General features: G+C 59.4%; 1 protein-coding gene across 3 annotated transcripts; it reads right to left on the bottom strand.

Moving 5' to 3' along the window:
- Positions 1-954: 954 nt before the first annotated feature.
- On the bottom strand, positions 955-21,334 carry WNT11 (Wnt family member 11). Of its 3 annotated transcripts, none has more exons than XM_045894466.3 (6): positions 21,206-21,334; positions 17,241-17,420; positions 10,025-10,260; positions 8,187-8,464; positions 5,493-5,785; positions 955-1,750 (listed from the first exon to the last, which is right to left on the bottom strand). In XM_045894466.3, the coding sequence occupies exons 2-6, from the start codon at positions 17,321-17,323 to the stop codon at positions 1,576-1,578; spliced, it is 1,065 nt and encodes a 354-aa protein (XP_045750422.1). In that variant the 5' UTR covers positions 17,324-17,420; positions 21,206-21,334; the 3' UTR covers positions 955-1,575. The 3 variants fall into 3 exon arrangements, with proteins under 3 accessions (XP_045750422.1, XP_064432981.1, XP_045750423.1); XM_064576911.1 differs by having other exon boundaries at positions 21,098-21,227; XM_045894467.3 differs by lacking the exon at positions 21,206-21,334 and adding an exon at positions 19,384-20,519.
- Between the last annotated feature and the right edge of the window lie 1,509 nt (positions 21,335-22,843).

The raw sequence follows: 22,843 nt of genomic DNA, 5'->3' as shown, positions 1-22,843 counted from the left end.
ACCCTCCCATCTCCCTGGCTGCTACTTCTCAGCGCCTTTGCCTCTTTCCCCCTCCATCTCCCTGACCTCCGAAGCCAAGATGCCCCAGGCTCTGGCCTTGGTCCTTTTTGCTTTTCTATCCCACCCCTGCTTAGTGATGATGCCTAAATGTGCATCTCAGCCTCTCCCCACCAATGCCACTTGGGACTGAATCGACCTCACAATCCCCATGTGGCCAAGTCTGAGCACCAGTCCTCTCTCCATCCCCGTCTCAGGGCTTCGAGGTACCCCAGGCAAACGCTTGTGACCTTCTTGATCCTCCTTCGCCCACACCCCGCAGCCATAAAGAGAGCAAATCCCCATGGCTCCACCTTTGACACAGAACAGGAATCCAGACGCTTCTCACCACACCCAGGGCAGCCAGCCTGGCCCAGACAGAGGTGGGGGGGCGGAGGGGGGGGGTTCCCAACCACCAACCTTAATTTTCGCCATCCCCCTTTTACAAATAGGGAAACTGAGGCACAGAGGGTGGGTGGGTGGGGAGCCTCCCCCAGAGTCACACAGAACACCCACGAGGGCTGACAGGAGCCTGGGTCTGCCACTACCTCCCTGAAGTCTGCGTCCCCAGCTCCCCCAGTAGATTTTCTCCGGAAGCTAGCTTAGCAGGTCTGACGACACAGCCAGGCTATGCCGGCCTGCGTGTGTGTCCCTGAGGAACAAAGAATCTGCCAGCTGGGTTTATGTTTCAAGACGTCTGTCCTCGCCCTTGACCAAGAGATCTTACGGGGAGATCAGGGCCGGAGCTGGGGGGCTAGGGACATCAATCGCAAGCCGCCTTGCCTGGAAACCCGAGAGTTCACCCGGCCCGGCCCCCGGGGCCTTCTGAGTTCGCTTGAGGAGGCCACAGACCTGAGGGGCGGGCTGGAGTTCTCTCGCCGTTTATTTCACACAGCTGTTTAAAAAGCTTGTTTAAAATAGAGATCATTATATATATTTATTTATATATATATATAAAATATATAAAGAGGAATTGAGGCAAGCCACCCCAAAGAAAAAGCTATGTTTTATAAATATTTCTGTAGCTCCCACATCCCAGAGGAAGAAACAAAACGAAACAACAACAAAAAAACATTTACAACCCAAGCTAGTGGTTCCATGTGGTGGGCCCAGTAGGCTCAGACCCTGGGGGCAGCCGTGGGGGTCTCGAGGGCAGGGCCTGCAGAACATTCTAATGAGGGCAGGCAGACCCCCCCCTCCCTTCCCGGGGGGGTTGGCGTCTCTGGCCGTGAAAGGTCAAGTCCGTACCAGTCCTGCCAACCCCAGGCCCCTGGCTTCTCAGAGCGGCCTGGAAGGCGGCGAGTGGGCCCTCCCGGGCTCCGGCTGCCAGGTTATTTTTAATCTTGCCGGTTTCCTTTGATGTCCCGGCCCTCCTTCCAGGGTGGCCAGGCCTTCTGTCCCCGGCGGCTGCCAAGCGGAGGCCAAGCACAAGCCACCTCCCAGGCCTGGCATCTGGGATCCCCGAGCGGCCACCCCGGGGTGTGTCCGGGCCCCTGGTGGGGGCGGGGCTCCGAGGGCCCCGGCGCGGGCGGGGCGGCGTCACTTGCAGACGTAGCGCTCTACGGTGCGCTCGCAGCGGCGGCACGTGACGTAGCAACACCAGTGGTACTTGCAGTGGCAGCGCTCGACCACGCGGTCCGTGTAGGGGTTGTAGCCGCGGCCGCAGCACATGAGGTCACAGCTGTCGCTGCCGTGGGACGTCTTGTTGCACTGCCTGGGGGGTGGGGGAAGGGGCGGTCAGGGAGTGCCCGCTCCCAGCCCCCACCCCTCCCCGGGGGCCCGCAGCCTCCCACTGCCCTCGGGCTGCCCCCCCCCCCCAGCTCCTCTTGTAAGGTGTCTTGCTCTTGGGGGAATTGTAGATAATCCCTTTTCCTGAGAGTACTTCTCCCTTTCCCCTAGATTTCTTTTTTTTTAATTTATTTGACAGAGACGTAGCGAGAGAGAGCGGGAACACAAGCCGGGAGAGTGGGAGAGGGAGAAGCAGGCTTCCCTGCAGAGCAGGGAGCCCGATGTGGGGGCTCGATCCCAGGACCCTGGGATCACGACCTGAGCCGAAGGCAGACGCTTAACGACTGAGCCACCCAGGCGCCCCTCCCCTAGATTTCTAATAGGCATGTATCAAAACGACGGGAGTGTCTTGTTTCCTTGGAGGTGTCTTTTTTTTTTTTTTCCTTCTACTTCTAAATACTGGAAGGAGCCTCAAACCACCCTAATGATCCTGTCTTCATATCCGTTCTTGAATTATATTGTAACAAATGTAAAGATCGTTTTTACATTGAGAATCCCAGGATAATTCTGGAATAGACAAAACGGCGCTGGAGGCAAAGTGAGTATGGGGCACTCTGTTCGTTGAGAGAGAGCCTCTGTCAACCATTTGCCCCTATGTGCCAGGCGCTTCCCGCCAGTATTTTATCTTCTAGGAGGCACGCAGGGTCCTTGGGTCAGTGGGATTATTATGCCCATTGTACAGATAGTAATGGGCTCGGCAAAGGGCAGAGGCCTGCTCAAGTTCTCATAGGAGTCTGTGGGCAAGCAGGGCTGAAGCTCAGGGGTCCTGAAACCAAGCCTAGCACACGCTCTCCCTACCCTAACGGCAGACAACCCAGAGGCTTCCAGGGGCTGCATATCTTTCCGAATCACACTCCTGGGGAGAAGACAAGGCAAAGGACCGGACCTAATCTAAGAGGCGAGAACAGATGGAAGGGGTAGGGCTGTAAGTAGGGAGGCCGGAGAAAGAGAGGCTGAGACCAGGGCTGAGAGGAGGCCATGGGGTGAGAAGGGGGGCGCGGTGCACGGAAGGAGAATCAGGAGGTGATGGTGGCCTGCAGGTCGGGGCTGCCAACAGTTCCAGGCGGGAAGGAACAGCGGAAGAACACATGCCCCAGAGGCAGACAGACCTGGGTTCAAGCCCCAGCACTGCCACTTACTGGCCGTGTGAATCAAGGCAAGCCACCTAGTCACTCAACCCCATTCGTGCCCCTGAGCCATATCCTGGAGGTCTCCGGATGACTCCTCCAGGAAAGGGGGGAAGAGGGAAGAGTTTCATTTTTATTTCTAGATCCCTGACATGCAATGTTTGAAACCTGGCCTCCAACCCCAGAACCAGACAAGATCTGCAGGGGGCTGGAGAGAGTGGGACTTGGAGAAAGATCCAGGGGCCCAGGGCAGGTTTCATCAGTGCAGAGGCCGCTGAAAGAAACATGACAAGAGGGCTGGGGTTTGGAATGGTGACCGCTGCTGAGGCCTCAGTTCACCAAGCTGGATGTGAGGAGGGCCGCAGGGCACTGTCCCCAGCTAGGGGGCCAGCCTCTAGAGAGGTGCCACCCGTGCGCATGCTTCTTACAGTTAACGAAGCTCATTTATCTCCAACCCCTCGTACTTCCAAATCCGCTCACCTAGTAAAGCTCACGTTTCCCCCTCCTCCAGGAAGCCTTCCTTGATGTCCAGGCTGAGCCAGGGCACCTCAAGACTCCCCTCACCCTTGGGCTTTCCTCTGTCACAATCCAACCACTTATCTCTCCCCCTTCCCTATGCCTGCCAGAGCGTCCATGTAATAAACAGACGGGAAAGAGTCTGTGGTAAGCTACTGAGATCTTGGAGCTGTTTGTTACTGCAGGAAAAGCTGACCCACACAGATGTCTGCAAAAGCCCATCTTCAGAGGAATGGCTGAGAGCTGAGCGTGGCAGGCAACCTGGTGGCAAGTGGGAAGGAGGCATTCAGAGAAAGCAAGGAAGGCAGCTGGTGCTGTGGGATGGGGCCTCCTGGTCAGTGGTTTGGGGGCAAGCGGAGTGGGGGGCCCTGGGAAAGCAGAGGCCTGGCAGCCTGGGGGGTGGGGAGGAGAGAGCACCATTGATGAGCCCTTCCCATGGGACTGACATAGCACAGAGGAGCTGCCCCGTAAGTGTAACTGGCGCTGGCTGGCCACCCCTCTGAGGGGTGTGGTACCCTCTGCATTGCGCAGAAGATGAGGCTGAGCCTCAGAGATGCGAACACATTCGCTCAAGGTCCCACAGCTAGGAAACTGTGGCGCGGGGGTGGGAACGAGCCTTCCCTCACACATGTGCGTGCACACACATCCCCCCATGGATCCGGGGAGGCCCTCTGTGTGCTCTGGGCTTTCCCTAGCCTCTCTGGGTTCTAGAATCCTTCTGCCCTCCCCCCATCCTCATCACACCCACCCTGGCTGCCTCAGACCCAGACTCTCGCTCCTTCCTGTCTCCTGGGCCCGACCTGGTTCCATCTTCACTCCACCCGACCCCCCTCAATCTGGCCTCCAGATGGGAGCCAGGGCCTCCTCGCAGAGCCTGCTGCCCTGGCCTATGAAGACGGAGCCCCCCCCGCCCAAACCAGCCCCCCTCTCTTGGGAGACAGGAACGGGGGCTGCGGAGGAAGCAAATGCTGGCCGGGCACCAACTATGTGCCAGACACGTTCTCAGACACCCTCGCTCTGGTTCAATATTCTTTTAACCCCGCAGAACACTAGTTTTGTGGAATGCTATTAAGGGCTCCTTAATAAAAGAGTTCCACAGCCAAACACCTCTGGGAAACGTTGGCTTAGGCAGATCCTTTACTGTGGGATTCCTATGAGCCTTTAAAATGTTCTCGTGCTTTGCAAATCGCCAAAGAGAATTTCCCACTCACAGCTGATTGCAGGACTGTCTCTATTATAGCATCTCGGGACTAACTTCCCCCAGAGCCATCTATGGGAAATACTGCTGCCCTGAATCCTCACCAGCCCTGCCTGGCACACAGTAGGTCTGCAGTCACCCCGGTTCCCTTTCTTTCTCCTGTCCTCAGCCGGCTTTGGCGGTAGTGATGGGGCCCCAGCCCCGGCTCTGAAACTGGGGACCAAGGGGAGAGAGAGCTGGGGCCTGGGAGGTGGGCGCGTGCCTGTCAGGGGACATGGGACTCTGTCTGTCCTCAAGCCAGGCCTCCCGCTCCTGGTGGCCCTCTGAAAAGCAGGCGCCCAGGCTCCGTCTCCAGCTCTATGCAGACTGCCTGCGCGGCTGTGGGCTGGCTACTGAGCCCTTGTGCCTCAGGTCCTTATTTGTCCAACCAGCGGCTTAGACGACATTGACCCTTCACTCACTCACTTGACAAACACTTATGAGGACCTGTCTTCTGCGGGGCAGCTTCTGTCCCTGCCAGCCTCCCAGTGTGGTCCTGTCTTTCCCCATCTTCCCACCAGGGGGAAGGAGGGGGCTCTCACCAGCCTCCACTCCCCAGCGGCCCCTGCCTGAGCAAGGTACACAGCGGCCCCTCCCAAGAGCTCTGCTGGGGGCCCCCTGGACCCTGGCACCTCTGCTCGGCACTCCTGGGGCCACCTCCCTCAACCGGGCAGGGACTCCATCCCCCAAATGGCAGCCGAGGTGAGACTCTGTGCCTGGCCTTGCGCTGGTGTGGGGCCTATCAGCAAAGCTGACCCCTTCCTGCCAGGGTGGCAGCAGGCCCTTACCTGTCTTGCGTCCCATGGGAGCCCACCTTCTCGTTCTTCATGCAGAAGTCAGGTGAGCTCTGCAGATAGACAAGCTCCGAGTCCTTCACAGGCCTGATATCGAGGTCCTTGGGCACCAGGTGCTTGCGGGTGCCCATGGGTCGGTGCACTACCTTGGTGGCTGACAGGTAGCGGGTCTTGAGGTCAGCAGCCACATCCCGAAGCTCCTGCAGCCCCTTCCAGCAGGTGCGGATGGAGCAGGACCCAGATACCCCGTGGCATTTACACTTCATTTCCAGAGAGGCGCGCAGAGCCTGCAGACAGGGGAGGGCGTCGGGCTGGGCGGCCAGAGCCCTCTCCCTGGCCTGCCCGGGGACCCTGCCCCACCCCCACACATGCTGGGTGCTATCAGGGAGTCATTGCCTACTCTGGGCCTCAGGTGAGGGAGCTTTTGGCTCTAAAGCTGGGGACTGTTGCTGGTTCTCAGCTCCTTCCCCAGCCTGGGGGTGGCTGGCAGGGACAGGAAGGGAGTGGCATTTGCAGGCGTAACAGATGTCAAGTGCCCGAATACATAATATGGCTTAATCATCATAACAGTCCTTCACGGGAGATATCGGAGATATCGTTACTTTCCCCATTTTCAAAAGAGGAAACAAAGGCTCCGGGAGGCCAAGTCGCAAGCTCAAGGTTGCACAGCTAGAAAATCCTGAAGCCGGGATCTGAACTCAGGTCTGAAGGCAATTCCAAAAGCCATGGCTTTTAATTGTTCCACGCTTTTCTCTTGCACAAAACTGGGGCTCACTGAATGCTTGTTGGAAGAAAGCGAAAAAAGAGAAGGAAGGAAGGGGAGGAATGAGGAGGGGGGCGGAGGGGGGCAAAGAGGCAGGAGGTAAGTGCATGGGGGCGTATTCCCTGGCCTGGCTGGCCCTTCCCCTCCACTGCCTGGTGACCCCCAGCAGCCTCCCCCCGCCCTGGCCACCGGTCAGCAGCTCTGTCCTACTCTGTGCAGGGCAGGCACGTAACTGCTACCTTGCAGAATGGTTGCGGAGGAAACGGTTTTGTGAACTCTAAAAGTCAAATCAACACTGGTTTGAAAAATCAGTCCAATGATTGTGGTGGAGCCGGGAGGCTTGGGCTCTGGAGCTTGGGGAGACTCTAGTCCCGGCTTCCGAAATGACTCTGTCCCATCATCTTCCTTGGGCCTCAGTTTCCCCAGGTGTACCTGAGGGGCATGAGTTAGATAGATGTCTTCTGCAGGCAGTAAAGTTTTGCGTTTTAACCCTTGCTTCTTGGCACACAAGACTCGGATCCCTCTGCCCAGGCCAGCCCTCCTGTGTGGACCTGCAAGGTTTATGGGTCCCCTGGGCCTACCCCTGCATTAGAAAGATGGGGAAACTGAGGCACAGGGAGGGCAGAGACTTGCCCAAAGTCATTCGGTGAGTTAGTGCAGGAGCTGGTAAGGTCCCAGGGCTCCTCTCCTTCACCGGTGCCAGGAAGTGGGGAACGAGGGAGTCCACTGGGTCTAGAATCTGGAATTGGCTCAGCAAAGCCTGTGAAGAGCACAGGAATGAGGTGAACCCGCCTGCAGGGCACATTCAACCTCCCAAGGGCATCAAGGTACTTTTGAATCATCAAGGACAGGTAACTACTGCTGCAGGCCCCTAGTGTCTCTTGGCCTCAGTTTCCCCAACTGTCCAAACACGGCCTGGACATCCTAGAATCCTTCCATGAGGGAGACCAGTGAGAGAGAAAGGTGAGGATGTGGAAACCTCTGGACTTGGAGTCCCACAGACCTGGGCTCCATCGCACCCTGCATCCTTGGCCAAGCCACCTAAGCTCTCTCTGCCCCCCTTGCTGCCTCTGTACAATGGGCCTGCTGGGCCTGCAGGAAAGCGTGAGGAACCATCTGCGCCTGATGCTCCACGCCTCAGGCCCCCCGCTCCCTGTTTGTAAGAGGGTAGCAGCCCCTCCTCACAGGGGGGTTTGTGGACCACAGGACAGACAACTCATCAGGCACCACCACAGTGCTCACAGTGCTCAGAGTGGTATAAAGCGTTGTGTTTTTTTTAATTTTCTAAAAATAAAAAGGTCCATTCATTCACTTATGCATTCACCCCAACCTTCTGTGGAATGAGGTGAGGAATTAATGAGAAACTGGGAGCAACAGACGCTGGGGGCCATCTGAGTCTGGAGCTGGATGGGAATCCCCATTAGGGCCAAGGAGACGACCCCGGAGGCTAAGGCTCTTGCCCCACAGCCCTCCCCACGCCTCCTCCCACACCCAGCCCCGGCCGGAGGCCCCACGGGAGGAGCCTGAGGAACACGGCCAATGGGGACTAGAGCGTACCCAGCCAGTCCATTTTATAGATGGAAACACTGAGGCCAGAGAGGAAGTGACTTGCCCAACATCATCCAGCCAGTTTAGTGCCAGAGCCAAGGCGGGAACTCGGAGCTCCTGACTCCTAGCTCAGTGTTCCTTCTGCTCCACCCAACATTTTCAATTGAAATCCTGGTGGACCCCCTAGAGGAGGAGGAGGAGCCTGGCAAGCCCCAAGCAGCTGGAAAGGGGAGAGCCAAGGGGGGGCCGGGAGCACATGGGTGTGGGTGGATCAGGGCCCGCCGCCCGCCCCCCACTCCATCGAGGCACACTGGTGGCCCTTTCCTGGCCGATTGGCACAAGCACAACCATCTGGGGTGGGTGGGGTGGGTGGTTACCTGTCTCCCCACTTCACTGTTGTGTAGACGCATCAGTTTATTGGCTTGGGATCCTGTTTTTTTCACCTTCATAGGAGCATCGGAAAACTTGGCCCCCATGAGGAGCCCGTAGCTGAGGTTGTCCGCACATCCTCCCCAGCGGTTCCCGGGCCCGGGTGGCTCACCTGGGACAGGGCCGCAGGAGCAGCCGGGCAGGTCGCCGGAGGTGCAGGCCCGGGCGATGGCGTGGCTGATGGCGGCCGCCGACAGCGCATACACGAAGGCTGACTCCCGGGTCCCTATGGGGAGGTGCTGGGTCAGCTGGCGCGGGTGACCCGGGGACAGGACCCCACCCAGGCCTGAGGGCCTCCTCCTGAGTCCCTGCCTGCCTCGGTGGGGCCGGCAGAGGACAGGGGCTGCAACCAGGGGGAGGACAGCCCTAGGGACATTAATCTGTCGCTTGCCCATTCTCCCACACATACATTAGCTGACTTGGACACTCACTCGAAAACTCAGCCCCACATACCCAGAGGCACCTTGCTCCCACACACTCACGATTCTGGACCTGCCCCTGCTTCCCCGCGCTCTGTGTTAGGGGCTACTCTTCAAAGAACTTGTCCCCGAGGGGCAGATGAGTGTGCAAAAAGCCAGCTGTAGGTTGAAATTTGTCCCCCAAAAAGATAGGGTCAAGTTCTGACCCCTGGTACCTGTGAACATGACCTTATTTACAAACAAGGTCTTGACAGGTGTGATGGAACTAAGATGAGGTCATCCTGGATCACAGTGGGCCCGAATCCAATGACTGGTGTCCTTACAGGAAGGGGGAATCGTGGATACAGACACGTGGCGGGGGGGCCCCACGGGACAGAAGGAGGGATTGAGGCGACGCATCGACAAGCAAAGGAACAGCAAGGCTGCTGGCTGCCACCGAAAGTTAAGAAGAGGCCAGGAAGGATCCTCCCCGGGGCCATCGGAGGGAGCACAGCCCTGCCGGCTCCTTGATTTCAGACTTCTAGCTTCCAGAACTATGGGCAATCCAGTTTTGTTGTTCGAAGCCCCTGTTTGTGGGACTTTGTCACAGCAGCCTCGGGAAACCAATCCAGAGCCCAACGTGCCTCTCCTGTAGGGTGTCCTTGCCTTAGCTCCACACACGTCCCCTCCCCTTCTCAAGCCTCAGTTTGCTTAACTGCAGAATGGGAATGATAATACCTACCTCACAGGCTTCCTCTAGAGTTCAAATAATTTGGGAAGGAAGGAAGCTTTGTCAAGTGCTCCACAAACCTTAGCTGTTACCGTGCAGGGGAGACGTTAGACCCGCTGGGGCCCTTCTGCCCATCAGAAACCCCCAAAGCCACCCCGGAAGGCACCTGCTCCGGACAGCGGGGCCGCTACCTCCCGCTGTGCATCTCACAGCGTCTGCCGTCACGTCGGTCTAGAATGACCTGTGCCCGCCTGTCTGCCCGAGGGGGGTGCTCTCCCGCCCTCGTGTTACCGCCTCCCCTCCCAAGAGCCTCCTGGGCCGCACCCACCCTTGCTTCGTGCAGCAGGGTACACATGCATCCGTGCTCCCCCTACACTGGTATATTCACTCACTCTGTGCTCACTCACTCATCAGTTCAGGCCTGGATACCCACGTCTGTCACTACTTCAGCCACCCATCCATCCACACCCGTATTCTTCTCTGTGCGCCCGTCCGTCCCCCACCTAGTCACTCACCCACCCGTCGCACAGCCATCAACATCCAGCCAGCCAGCCATGAACTCACCCACCCGTCCAAACACACATACACGTCCGCCTGAATTCGTCCGCCCCACCCGCGCGCACTCCGCAGGCCCCGGCAGCCCCCGGCGGCTCCCTACCTCTCTCCAGGTCAAGCAGGTAGTTGGGGGCAAGCTCGATGGAGGAGCAGTTCCAGCGCATGTCCGCAAAGGCCCTGCGGCAGGCCTTGGTGACCTCGCGGGCGGCGTGCACGACGGTGCGCATGAGCTCCAGGTTGCTGCGGCAGAGCTGCACCTGCGCAGACACCAGCCCCTCCAGCTGCTTGCAGTGCTGCGTCTGGTTCAGCGCCAGGGCCGCCGGGGTCTTGGACAGCGCCCTGCACACCACCGGAGGGCGACCACCAGTGGGAGGAAAGACGGCGTGAGGGGCCACGGCGCGCCTGCCCCTCGGGTCCCAGCCTTCCCTCAGTGGGCTCGGGGGCCTTTGCTGGAAGGAGCTGGGAAGCTAAGACGCACTGAACTGAGGCCCTCCAGCTCCCAGTGGCCTTGGGCACGTCACTGTCCCTCTCCGGGCCAGGCCCTCGTTCCTAACGTAGGATCATGACCTCCACCCCACCTACGCTTGCTTCACTATCGTCAGCCTAACAAGAAACAGTTTCACAGCTCACAAAAAGCACTCACACCCGCTTCCTTGTTTAGTTCTCGCACGGCTGTGAATTAGGACCCCTTACTCAGCAGCCAACGCCGAGCCCCTGTGTGTGCCGGACGCCGCGCTCCGTGCTGGGTTCCAGTCACCTCAGAATCCGTGCCATTACCTGAGCACTTGCTAGATGCACAGTCTGAGTTAGGAGCTCACCATACATCCCTTCGTGTAATTACTAAAGTCATTTATTGGGCTGTAAAATCCCACACACATGCAAAGAATTTATTAAAGGATTAAGGAGCCACTCAATTTTGTGATAAATTAGACTTGGCCATGAACTTGCTGTGTGCCCTTAGATGAATCACTGTCCTCTTCTGGGCTTCAGTGTCTGTACCTGTAAACTCTATTTCCCAGAATCGGTTCCAGTGAGGTACTCTGAAAAACGGGATCCATGCATAAGCACATCTGGGGAACCTGCTATGCTCTGTCCCCGTTTGGAGAGTAACTGAAGCACGTTCACATTTTAAAGGCCCTGCCTGAGAAGTCCCACAGCAAAGCAACAAGCTTGGTTCTGTTTAACTCAGGAGGTGGCTAAGCAAAAAGCCCTTTGTTTGAGAAACGCTGACCTCATCCATGCTTTGGGAAATGTTGGCCTGGGGGTCTCTATGAACCCTGGTAACGTTATAACACCGAGGAGCTTCCCAGATCCTGGCTCTAGGTACTGGGGTTGCAAGGCTCCAGGACCAGGGGTACATCCTGGATGCACGTTTCTCCCAGAGCCTTCTCCAAGGAGCAGGCTGCATCAGGCAGCACCTACTCTAAGTGCAGGCTACAGGGACCCCAAGAGACTTAAAGGGTTCTGCATAGACTCATCCCCTGCCCCAGACCCAGCTGGCCCTCAGCAGGCCAGCAGAAACTCTAGAGGAAGCACGGCGGGGAAGGGGGGGATGGGCCAAACTGCAGCCACAGTGCTGCCCGCCCCCCCCGCCCCCACTTGCTACGAGCACCACAGTCCTCATCCAGGGTCAGGGCTGAGACCTAGTGAGGCCAAGATCCCAGAACCCCCCACCTGAGATCCCAAGAGACATAGCAACGTGCTAAAGAACAGCACAGGCTGGGGTAGACTCCTGGGTCTGTTGTTCTCCCTTGTGACCTTGAGCAAGTCACTTGGCCTCTCCTAGGCCAGCAACCTCTCAGCACTACCTGGGGGAGTAACTCGGTGGGCCTCATGTGCTCTGCCCAGGGCTGACACAGCCGGTCAGTGCTCAGGGAGGGAAACTACTACAGTCACTGCCCTGGTGGTCTTTTCCTACCTGCGCCCACTTAGTCAAGGTCCCCCAGACCTCTGCAGTGTCTCGTCCTTGTCCCTGGTGTGCTGTAACATCTGGCCATACCAGACTCCTGGCTCCTCTGATGGGGGACTGCCCTACCACCATGCCTTTGCCCAGGAATACCTTTCCCCTTGCTCCTGTACCTAAATGAATAAATGACCTTGATCTACTTGTGGAAGAAATATTTACTAAGCACCAACTCTTCCTGAACTCATTTGGTAATGAACACGACACAGATCCTTTCCTCAAGGAGCCCCGAGTCTAATGGCTACACAGACCCATCCACAGTTATAAGGCAATGACCCAGATGTTCCAGCTCGTGGGCTGGCCCAGGGAAGAGCCCAGGCTTAGGGTAAGTTACCCAACCTCTCTGGGCCTCATGGTCCTCATCTGTTATAGGAAAATGAGAATTTCCACTTCAAAAGGTGAGGGCAAGACTTTAATAAGATAATGCATATAAAACATCTGGAACATTCACACATGGGATTGATTGCCTCTGCTTATTGCCAGGTGAATCCTGGATCAGAGAGTCAAAGACCTGGGTTCTAGCTCCAGCTCTGCCCTCTATGTGCTGTTCATCTTGGGCAAATTGCTGCACCTCTCGGAGCATCACCTACAAACGGGAACTCCTAGAGGTCTTGGAGGGGCTGAGAGGGATACTAGGAGCTACATTAAGTCCTAATAAGTCAGTTTCCCCCTGCCTCTCACTCTCCGCCATGTGCCCCACCCATCCTACGACTCCAAAGTGGAGAAAGCAGACCCAGGACAAGTGGGCCCAGCCTGATGTCTGCAGTCCGGCTGGTACGACCCAGCCTCAGATCAATCGTGGCTATCTAGGGCCCCCTCTCCTCACTGCTACCTCCGGCCCGTCCCTACCCTCCAAACTACGAGCAGGGAAATGTCTGGTGTATTTGGATGCAGACCTTAGGCATGGTTTCTTGACCTACACTGAGCCATCCGCTCCTCCCTGGCCCTCTGAGCCCCGGAGGCCTGTGTAGGCCGGAACCCCTCAGGGAATCTCTGGTCTGGACTCCTGCAGCCTAGACCAGGTGAGGTGTGGCCACAGAGAGGCAGATGCCATCCCTGCAGCCTGTTTCCTGGTCGGTACAGCCCGCCACCTGCACCCAGCGAACACTACCCACACACACGGACACACTACCCCACGGAGGCACGGCACTCCCCCGCTGGCAGAGCCTCTCGCTTCACGGCCCATCCCATGCTCACAGAGGGGTCAGCCTGGGAGATGACTACCCCCTGCCCTTTGTACAGGGGCGCTCCGGGGCCCGGATGCCCCACCTTCAACCGGCGCCATCCTCCCGTAGACCCTGGCCTCTCCTTCCTGGGCCCCCTCTCTGCGGGGCTGGGGGCTGCCCACACTCAGCCTGTCCCGAGCCCGCTCTGCCCTTCATCCTGGCCCAACTTTCTTCCTTCCCCTCCGCGCCAGTTTTCTGTTTCACAGTGGGAAGGGTGATAGGAGATATTCGAGAAAATCCCTGGCACAGCCCCAGGGAGCACGCAGTGGGCACTCAGGCAGTGAGGATGCCTTCCTAGTCCTTGCCCTGGGTTCCTGCTCCAGCCCAGCAGTGGATAATGAAGGCCCAGGCTTTTCCGGGGGAGCTCAGCACTACCAATTCCTGAGTGCCACGTGCTTTGGCCCCAAAGTTCAGGGCGCTCTGTGCTCCTGGCCTGGGGACCTGGGCCACTCTAGGCAGCCATCTGTCCCACTCTGAAGTCACCCAGCCTCCACTTCCCCAGCTGGGGGTGAGAAGAGGTGCTAGGAGGGAAACCCCAGTGAGGACCCCCCAAGATGAAGCTCGGATCGCCAAGGAGGGCAGAGGACAGATAGGAAGCATCCTGGAGAGCCCTGGTGGGCGAGGAACTGCTGGAGAGAGTGGGGCAGATGGAGCGGCCGCTCCATCTGCAGCACACAGGCCGGGAGATCTGGAAGCAGGGGGCAGCGGATTCCACCCCTTCGAAGAGCAATGCGGTCATCTGGTAATTAGAGGTAATGACCGTTTCTAACTCAGTCCCCCTCGGGGAGGTAATCAAGGATTAGGGCAGGAGGCGGGGGAGTTACCTGTCTGGACATCTCCTCTGGCTTACCTCGCTGCAGCAGACCCCTAATTGAAAACATTTTGGTTTATCAGGGGATGGGGACATGGGGGAGAGGGTAGAAGAAAGGACAGAAGGGAAGAGAGTTCACAAGCAAGGCCTTTGCCAAGGATACCACTGTGGTGGCCAAGGTCTCTCTCATCTGGGAGTCGAGGGTTCTCCTGGGAGTGGCTCAGGGCCGGACACCTGGGTTTCAGCTCCAGCTCAGTCACTCAACCAACATGCGACCTTGGGCAAGTCACTGGCCCTTACTGGGCCTCAGTGTCCCCATCTCATTGTGCAAGCGGGGACACCGAAGCCAGGAGAAGGGCAAGGCCTGCCCAGACGTATACATAGCCAATCAGGCAGAGCCAAGCCAGAACTCAGGCATCCCAGATCCCAGGCTAGAGCTCTTTCAGTCCCATTTTAGAGATGAGGAAACAGACTCAGAGAGGCAGAAGCTATTAATTTGCCTGGGGCATGGCTCGTGGCTAATGGACTGGCAAAGCTCAGGCTGAGGCCCAGGTTCCCAACAGGTGGGCATTCTGGGCCACTGAGCCACATCTGGTTTCAATTTCTGTGTCAGATGCCCCTTTCACCTTCAGCTCCCTTTCCGAAGCCCAGGGCAGCAGGACCCCCGGAGACAACCCCAGGACAGCTGAGTCTCCTGGGTGAGCCCCCAGCCTCCCGGCCCCACTGTACACTTCCCTATTTCCAACTGTCCCATGGCCCCCTGCGACCAAGAAGCCACGGAGCCAGACCCCCTAACTCCACATCCTGCCTCTGCTGCCTACTAACTGTGACACCCTGTGAGTTAGGGGCCCCTCGCGCCTCCATCTCCTGCTCTGTTCAATGGGGGTGACAGCAGAACCCACCTCCCATGCTGGTCGGGAGATTCAAATGAAACAATATACATAAAGTGCTCAGAACAGGGGCACCTGGGTGGCTCAGTCAGTTAACCGTCTGCCTTCGGCTCAGGTCATGATCTCAGGGTCCTGGGATTGAGCCCCGCATCGGGCTTCCTGCTCAGTGGGGAGTCTGCTTCTCCCTCTTCTCCTCCCCCCTCCATTTGTGCACACTCTCTCTCTCTCTCAGAACAGTGCTTGGCATGTAACAAGGCCACAGACACACACACACACACACACACACAGTTGTTAGGCTTAAACTCCACTCCTGTCTCCCCCTATATGTTCAGCTCCAGCAAGAGTTTAACCACTATCAAGGGGTTCAGCCGAATGGAGCCCATCTGCCTGGTTTCTGATCCCACAGCCACCATTCACTAGCTGTGTGACCTTGGACCAGTAACTGAACCTCTCTGTTCTTTAGTTTCCTCATTTGTAAAATGCTAGTGGTAAGAATATCACCTACCTCATGAGAGTATTATCAAACTTAAGTGACTAAAGCTCTTGGAACAGAGTCTGAGGATTTACGAGTGGGCTCCTATAACTCCTGGTTTCTCTGTTTCCCCACTGGGCACTGTCCTGCCTCTCTGCTTTCCTCCCTGCTGTTCCTCCTGCCGAGACGCCTGCTTTGCATTCCATCCTTGGCCATCGAAAACCTACCTACCCTTTGAAGCCCAGCCCAAAGTCACCTCCCTTAGATGGGACTAACCGCTCCTCCTCTGGGCTCCCACACTCCCTCTCCTAGGACGCAGCCCAAAGTCCACTTTGCATTTTTACACGTCCCTCTCCCCCAAGGAGAGGAGCTCCCGTAAGGCAGACACTGAGTTGTATCCATTTTTGCAGCAGCCCAAACTGTGCAGTGGGGATGGCATGGGTGTTGGGCTTAGCTAGCCATCTATTCCAGGCCCTCCCGGCCACATGCCACTTGGGGGCCCGTGCAAGCCACACACTTGTCAGAGCCTCGGCATTCCTGCTGTGGCGTGGGAATGGTAGCAGCATCCCCCCCAGTGCTCTAGGAGCAAGCCTCGTTCTTGGCCTCTGACACTCCTAGTGCTCTTTGGCAAATCATTCCCAGCTCGGGACCTCAGTTGCCTTATCTGTGAAATGGTGTGGTGGGTAAGGAGGGCTTGGACGCTCTGATCAGAGGGTCCCACCAGCTGGCACCCGCAGTAGAAGGTGGCTGACGTCTCACAAAACTAATCAGAAGCAGCTGAGAAGAGCCACTGAGCCCAGGCTTCTTGCAAACAAGAAATGCTAGAAACAAGATGGGGTCCCCCTTCTGAATCACCAATTAATCGATAACTCAGCCCCAGGAGGGGCAGGGCCAGTGAACTCAGGACTGTTTGCCGGCGGCCCAGCCACAATCGCCCTGTCTTGCAGCTAATCCAAGAACCTTCCTCATAGCCCCTCCCCAGCTCCCATAATCTGTCCCTGCCTGTCTTATCTTCGTGGCTCCCTCTCCACACCCAACTCTAGACCTGTCCTGTCCTGGACATCCCCTCCTCCCCACTGGCCCCACACCCCGAAGTCCCAGAGACTCCTCAGGCCCTACCTAGGGCCACCAGGGTTCACAGATCACCCGGGGGGGCCCAGGTATGTGCCCCTCACCAGGTAGTCCCCCCCCCCACCCCGGGACCCCACACCACCACCCTGGTCACTGCTAGAGCGCCTGGGAGTTATTTACGGCCTTCTCTCCTCCAGCCGGCAGGGCGGCTCCTCCAGGAAGGGGCTAGGTGTTACTCCTCTCTCCGCCCCCCTGCACGGCCCACAGCCCTGCACAGAGCCGCACTCCCTTCTGCAGGAGGGAAGAGAGCCTCTGTCTCCCACCTACCGGTCCATTAATAATTTCTAGCTAAAGGAATACCCTTCCCATGTGCACAGCACCTGAGCCGCTTCTCATCCGATCTGAGTGAGCTAGAGACTCCTTCCCTCCTTTGACAGAGGACACTGAGGCTCCCCGAGGTTGAGTGACACTTCCCCAAGGTCACCCAGGTGGAGGGGTCAGGAGACTGACGAGGAAACGTGATATTGAGCAGGCCGGCGCGCAGGGGCACAGACCCTCCTGATTGGGCCCCTTGACCACACTGTCTTTTTTCATCCGCCCCTGTGGAGGTCTTGCGCGACGCTCAGCCGCACGGACCGGGCAATTCTGTCGCTCCTCACGCCCTGTCTCGATCCTGCCTCACAACCCTCGGGGAGGTAAGGACAGTATTTTACAGAGTAGGAAAAGGAGGCTTAAGAAGAGTGACTTGCCCAGGACCCCCAAGCCAACTTCTGCTCCCGGGTCTGGGCACGCTCACGCGATCCCCAGGGTGCCCCCTTCACATTAGCCGCTGCCCCCAACCGCCTGTCCCACAGCCCGACTGCGTAGACGCGAGATCCCCACTTACAGCCATTTGATGCCGTAGCACACGCCGGTCTGGAGCGCCAGGGCGAAGAGGAGCGCCTCGCAGACCCGCGGCCGCGCCCTCATGGTCGCGCGGCACGCGCGCTCGGGGTCGCACCCTGGAGGAGCTGCACCGAAGTCCCGCCGCGCGCGGCCACCGCCGCTCGTCCTGCGGGCACACCGCCTGCGGTCGGGGAGAGCGGAGGCGGCGGGTTAAGGCGGCGCGCGGGGCGGGGGCCGCCGGGGGGGGGCGTTTTATTCAAATTACAAAGGAGGGGTCCGGCCCGGGAGGCCGAGCGCGCGGCGGGCGTCGCCTCCCGCCCCGCACAGCCCCGGGACGCCGCAGGCGTCTGGCTCAAATTAGGTGTCGCCCGAGCGCGGCCCCAGGCTGGGATCCAGGCTGCCGGCGGGCAGGGAAAGGGGCGACTGGACCAGAGACCGAGAGAGAGGGAGATGGCCGGTCAGAGACCGAGGCAGAGGGAGCAGCCGGGCACAAACTGACCTCGGGAGGGACGGAAAGGAAAGGAGGAAGGGGATCAGGGCCGAGGCCGGGCACGCGCGCGCGAGCAGATGGCGGGCCCAGGATCTGCGTTATCTCCAAAATATTAAATACTAGTGAGTAGGGAGGGCCTTGGCAATTATCCTTCCCCGCTGGGCCTCAGTTTACCTCCTCTGTAAACTAGGGACACAACTGTGATTCGATCTGGGATTCAGACACAATTCGCCTTTAATAAAGGAAGTTCATGATCGCATTTGCTCCTCCCAGCAACCCTGTGAGATAGGTACCATCACTGCCCCCATCTCACAGATGAGAAATCTGAGGCCCGGGGATGTGGAAGGGCGTCGTTTATCCAGTGAGCGGCAGGTCCATGCCCCGTGTTCTACTCCCAGGGTCCTGTGAGTTCGCTGATGGTCAGAAGACTAGGAAATAGGGGCTTGCTCTGGGCATCAGTGAAGGGGAGGATGAGAAATGAAATGACAAAGGTCTTTGTACAGTGGTCCCGAGTCTTCAAGTCCCCGCCTAGCGCGGCCCCCCACCCCCACCCCCCCGGCCTTTGGAGTGTCTGCTGGTGCCCAGGCGGGACAGCCTGGCCAAGGCTAAGCAGTACTCACGGGACCGGCGCGAAGCCGCCTCTGGCCGCCAGGGGGCGTCCTGGGGCCGCGGAGCAACCGTTACCCCGCCCGCCCGCAGGTCGCAGGGCCGCTTCTCGGGCTTTTTTCTTTTTCTTCTTCATCTTTTTTTTTTTTTTTTTTTTTTGGTCTTCCCTCTCTTCATTCTCACCTCATTAACTCCCTTCCCAGCTTCTCCCAAATTTACCAACACCTGGCGTTCTCCCGGAGACAAACAGCTCTCCAGCCCCTCTCCCTCTCCCCTGGGGAGGAGCAGAGACAAAGAAAGAGATTCCTTTCTAAAGGGCTCAGGGAGTTTGAAAAGGAGGCGCCCGCCTTACAGGGGGCGCTTGAGCGTGAAGGGGGCGTTCTCATCTGGCCTTGTGAGTTTGGGCGAGCCCTCCACCACCCCCACGCTGTTTCCCCTTCCATGAAACAAGGGACTGGCCTTGACCGCACATCTCCCGAAGTCTTTCAAGTCTCCCAGGAGCCTGCGGGTCTTTGAGCTCCCCTCTCTGCCGGACTTTCCACTGTTACGAATACCTGTGTAGTGTGTGCGTGTACGTGTGCGCCTTAAGCACACACACACACACACATGAAACCGCACTGTTTTCTGAAGGCTTGCGGCATAACCCAGAAGGCAGGGAGAAAACCCTGAATTACGTTTCTTCTTCCTCCTTCCCAGTCTCTCGCTAGGCGCCTAACACGGAGGCGCGCACTACAAACGTGCCGAGTCCAAGGCTAGGGGTCTCAGCGGGGTTCTCAGTGTAACTGAGCCCCCCCTCCTTCCACCCAGCCTGCATCCAAAACCTTTGTCTTTATGGCCCTGAAAGTTTGCCACACTCCTGAGGACGAGAAGTGTATCGGCTGGATATGGGGGGGAGGGGAGAGGATCAAAACTCCAGCCACCGTCTCTTTTCGCCCCCACCCCGTCCCGAAATGTGGGCTCTCCCCCAACACCTCCCGGCAGGCGCCCTGCATTCCTGAGTGGGGAGGAGGAAGGGACTGCACGCGGACAGAGGAGAGTGCGGACTCACAGCGGGGAATCCGTGCCCAGCCCAACTCGCCCAGAGACAGGAGGGGCTGCCCTGGTCACAGCAAACGGGGACCCAGGCCTACAGCTACTCCAGGCTTTTTCTGAGAGGCCCGGTGGTCCCGAGCTTCTCACTCCACCACCCCTGCACGTCGCCGAGAGAGCCTGGCCCCCTGAGTCCTGGCGGATTATTCCTGAAGAGTCCAGGACAGCGGCGCGGGCTGCTGGGTCACCCTCAGCCTGCGCCCTGTGGGTCAGGGCGCACTCGCCTCCCGGAGCCCCCGGCCCGCCAGGGGGCGCTACGCCGGGGTTCGAGGTGGCATCCGCAGCTGCCTCCGGCGCCGTGGGACTTTGGGCAAGTCCCCTCCTCTTCCTGGGCGCCGGTGTCCCCGTCTGGGAATGGGATGAGGCTAAGTGCCCTCTCCACGCTGGTCGTTCTATAAGACATCCACTTGCCGCGGTCCGCCCCGAACTGCTCGACCCCTTGCTTCAGGCCCCAGCGCGGAAGCTCCCGTGGGGCCAGGCGCGTAGTGGTCCCGCGTCAAAGCGCAGCGTCTTTGGGAGAGACAAGCTGTCCCTTCCTCCCCCCGCTGGGGTTAGGGCCCAAGCTCCGCTGGCAGCTGGCGAGAGAAGTGGCCTCCCGGGCTGTGCTCGGTGAGCTCAGTAGCAGCAACCCGCTCCAACAGGTGGTTGTAAGGCTTGGGCTCTGGAAGGCCTTGGAAACGCCGCCGCTAGGGCGGCCGCCCCTCTGAGACAAGCCGGCGGAGCCACGCCGAGCCTCCCCTACCGGGATGAGCTCGCACTGGGCCGGGAGCGGGCACCGCGCTCGGGGCCGAGTGTCCACGCCGCGCGCAAGGTCGGCGCGGGCCGGGCCTGAAGCCTCGGGCTGCGCAGCTGGCTGAGCGGACCCTGCGAGCCGGTGACGCCAAGCGACCGCTTCAAGGTTACCTGCGACGCGAAGCTAGGCCGGGCCCACAACCCGGCTTTGACCCCGCCGGGAGTCTTGCGAAATCTGTCTGCTAGGCTGCGAACTATGCGCCGGGTCACCCGCGAGACGGGTTATTTTGGAAATGGGAAGGGTGGGGTGGAAGACCGCGGGGCACCTCCTGCCACCCCTCTGGAGCCGGACCCTGAGAGCCTAAGGACCCTCAGGGTCACGGAGATGCCTCAGCACCAGGAGGTGGGGGGTGTGGGCTCGTGCGAGAGCTCAGCCAGATGTTCGCGGCAGCTCCAGATGTGCCTCCGGTCCCGGGACAGGACTCTCCTCCTCCCCACCCCCCAGCCTGGAGCTCAGGTCTGTAAACAAAGTCCCAGTTCTCCCCCTTCCCCGCCGCCTCGGGGAGTCGGTCTCAAAGCGAGGCGTCCGCCCCCATCTCCACCCCACCCCCAATTTGGTACGAGCTGCCGTAGGTCTCTGCCTTTGGCCACCCTCTCCCACCCCGCCACACACACCCTCTTGCCCAGCCGCACGATCCAAGTACCCCACCTCCGGGATGGCTCGGGCATGACCTCATTCGCGGGCCGAGTGGGAGGAAGAGGGTCGAATCGGGGGAACGGGGCCGGGAAGGCTGGCAGCGGCCCGCACAATCGGCACAACCCACCTCCAGCATACGGGCGGGGAAAGCCCGCGCCCCCCAGGCCCCCGCGGCTGCGCTCCTCCAGGGGATTCCTCGGAGAACCGCACAGAGGAGGTGTGGAGGAGGACTTGATGTGCTTACCCGCGAGTCGGCGCCCTCCGGGGCCGCGCCGTCCCCCTCGGACTCGGACGCCCCCGCCCTAGCAGGTCCCCCCTGAGCACCGGCGCGCTGCCCGCGGCCACTGCTCACCTCCTGGGGCGCTCGTAGGGCGCGCCCTGAGCGCCCCGCTGCCCCGGCCGGCGGTGGAGCGGCTCGCGCGGCCCCCAGCGGCCCCGAGCGCTCTCCGGGCTGGGCAGGCGGCGAGGGCGCCCTCTTCGCGCAGCGGCCGCAGAAGGACGCCCGGGATCCCGGCGCACGGCGGCCGGCTCCGGTTCCGCGAGGACCGCCTGTAGCGCGGACTCAGGCTGCGGGGGGCTGCGCCGGGCTGTCGGGGCCTGCGCTCGCCCGCTCGCCCGAGCTCTCTTCCTCGCGCCGCACGGCCTCCGGCGCGGGCTGCGCACTCTGCTTTATAAGGCGCGGGCAGTCGCTTTGATCCGCCCACGTCAGCGCGCCGAAACCCCACCGGGCGGCTCGGGCCGCGCGCGGGGGGCGGGGGCGGGGTCCCCGCGGACGCCACGGACCCGCGGCGCCGGCGGCACAGACGACTTCGCACCCTGTTGAGTTACAAAGGGGAGGACTTCTTAACTGTAGCCGGGGTTTAATAAGCGTGCCTGCCGCCAGCCTACTGCGGACCTGCGGTGCGTGCCGCCCAGGTAGGGCAGGTTTCTAAAGCTCGCAGCCAGCCGAGCAAGGAACCTCCGCCAGTCTGCTTGGACAGAGGAGGAAGCCAGGCTCACAGGGAAGTCCCGCTTGGGTCTCAGCCTGGAGCCCGGCGGGTATCACGAGGTGCTCGTCTTGCAGCTCGGTTACTTGAGGCGTCGGGGGTCCCGAGGACTGCGTTGGCGTCCCAGGACGTCCTTCGAAGGGTCACCTCTCTAGTCCTCTGGTTCCAGTTCTGGAGAAGGGATCCGCCATCCCAAGCTTTCTGCGGAGAAAAGGAGCGAGAGCGCGCTGCCCTGTGAAGCGCGCTGTAAACCTGAAGCCCAAGAAGGCAGGCGGTCCAGCCTCTGGGGCGACTGTGGGGAGTTTTCTGGACATCTTGCCTCCTGTCCCCGGGGGGGGGGGGGGTACCAGCGGATAACTGGGTTTTAGAAACTAGTTAGGACTACAGAGGTGCTTCCCATCCAGCATGGAGCCCGCCTGGGGCTAGGGCTGTGTTTCTGAGGCAACTCCCCTGGGACTGGTTAGGTGAGTGCCCATCCCTCTCCGCACATACCCCTTGGCCTTTCTGGCTGACGGTACATCCCCCTCTCCCATTTCTAACTTGCTGAGTCAGGTGCTGAGGTTTCCATGGCTTCTGTTTGCCCCAATGCCAGGGGCCTCAGTCCCAAGCATAATCTCAAGGATAATCTAGTTCATTAGTAGAAGAGAGATATAGACTTAGTGACAAGGGGCTTGCCTCAGGTCCCTAAAACACCCGGTACACTTTTGTCCATTCTCTGCAGCCGTCCACCAAGTGGCCCCCATAGGCTGCCCCACCCTGGCTGCAGGTACTGCCACCTACACACACATCCGGGCCCACAGAGCCCACCGCAGGCTTTTAGCCATACAAACACTCTCTGCACGTGACACACAGGGCTGGGACATATCACCCCACAAATGGTCACAACACACTCAGGAGATACTCACACACACCATATGCCCACACACACTCAGTAGCAGATACAGGGGAAATGGCCATATACATCTTCAAGATGAGGCCGAACACATGACTGCCTCCATCCAGTT

The sequence above is a fragment of the Mirounga angustirostris genome, unplaced genomic scaffold (genome assembly GCF_029215605.1).
Source record: "Mirounga angustirostris isolate CCGP_5_RB_7025 unplaced genomic scaffold, mMirAng1.0.hap1 SCAF_13, whole genome shotgun sequence".
NCBI lineage: Eukaryota > Metazoa > Chordata > Mammalia > Carnivora > Phocidae > Mirounga > Mirounga angustirostris.
The sequence above is the reverse complement of the archived record's forward strand: the minus strand, read 5'-3'. Positions and strand labels throughout refer to the sequence as shown.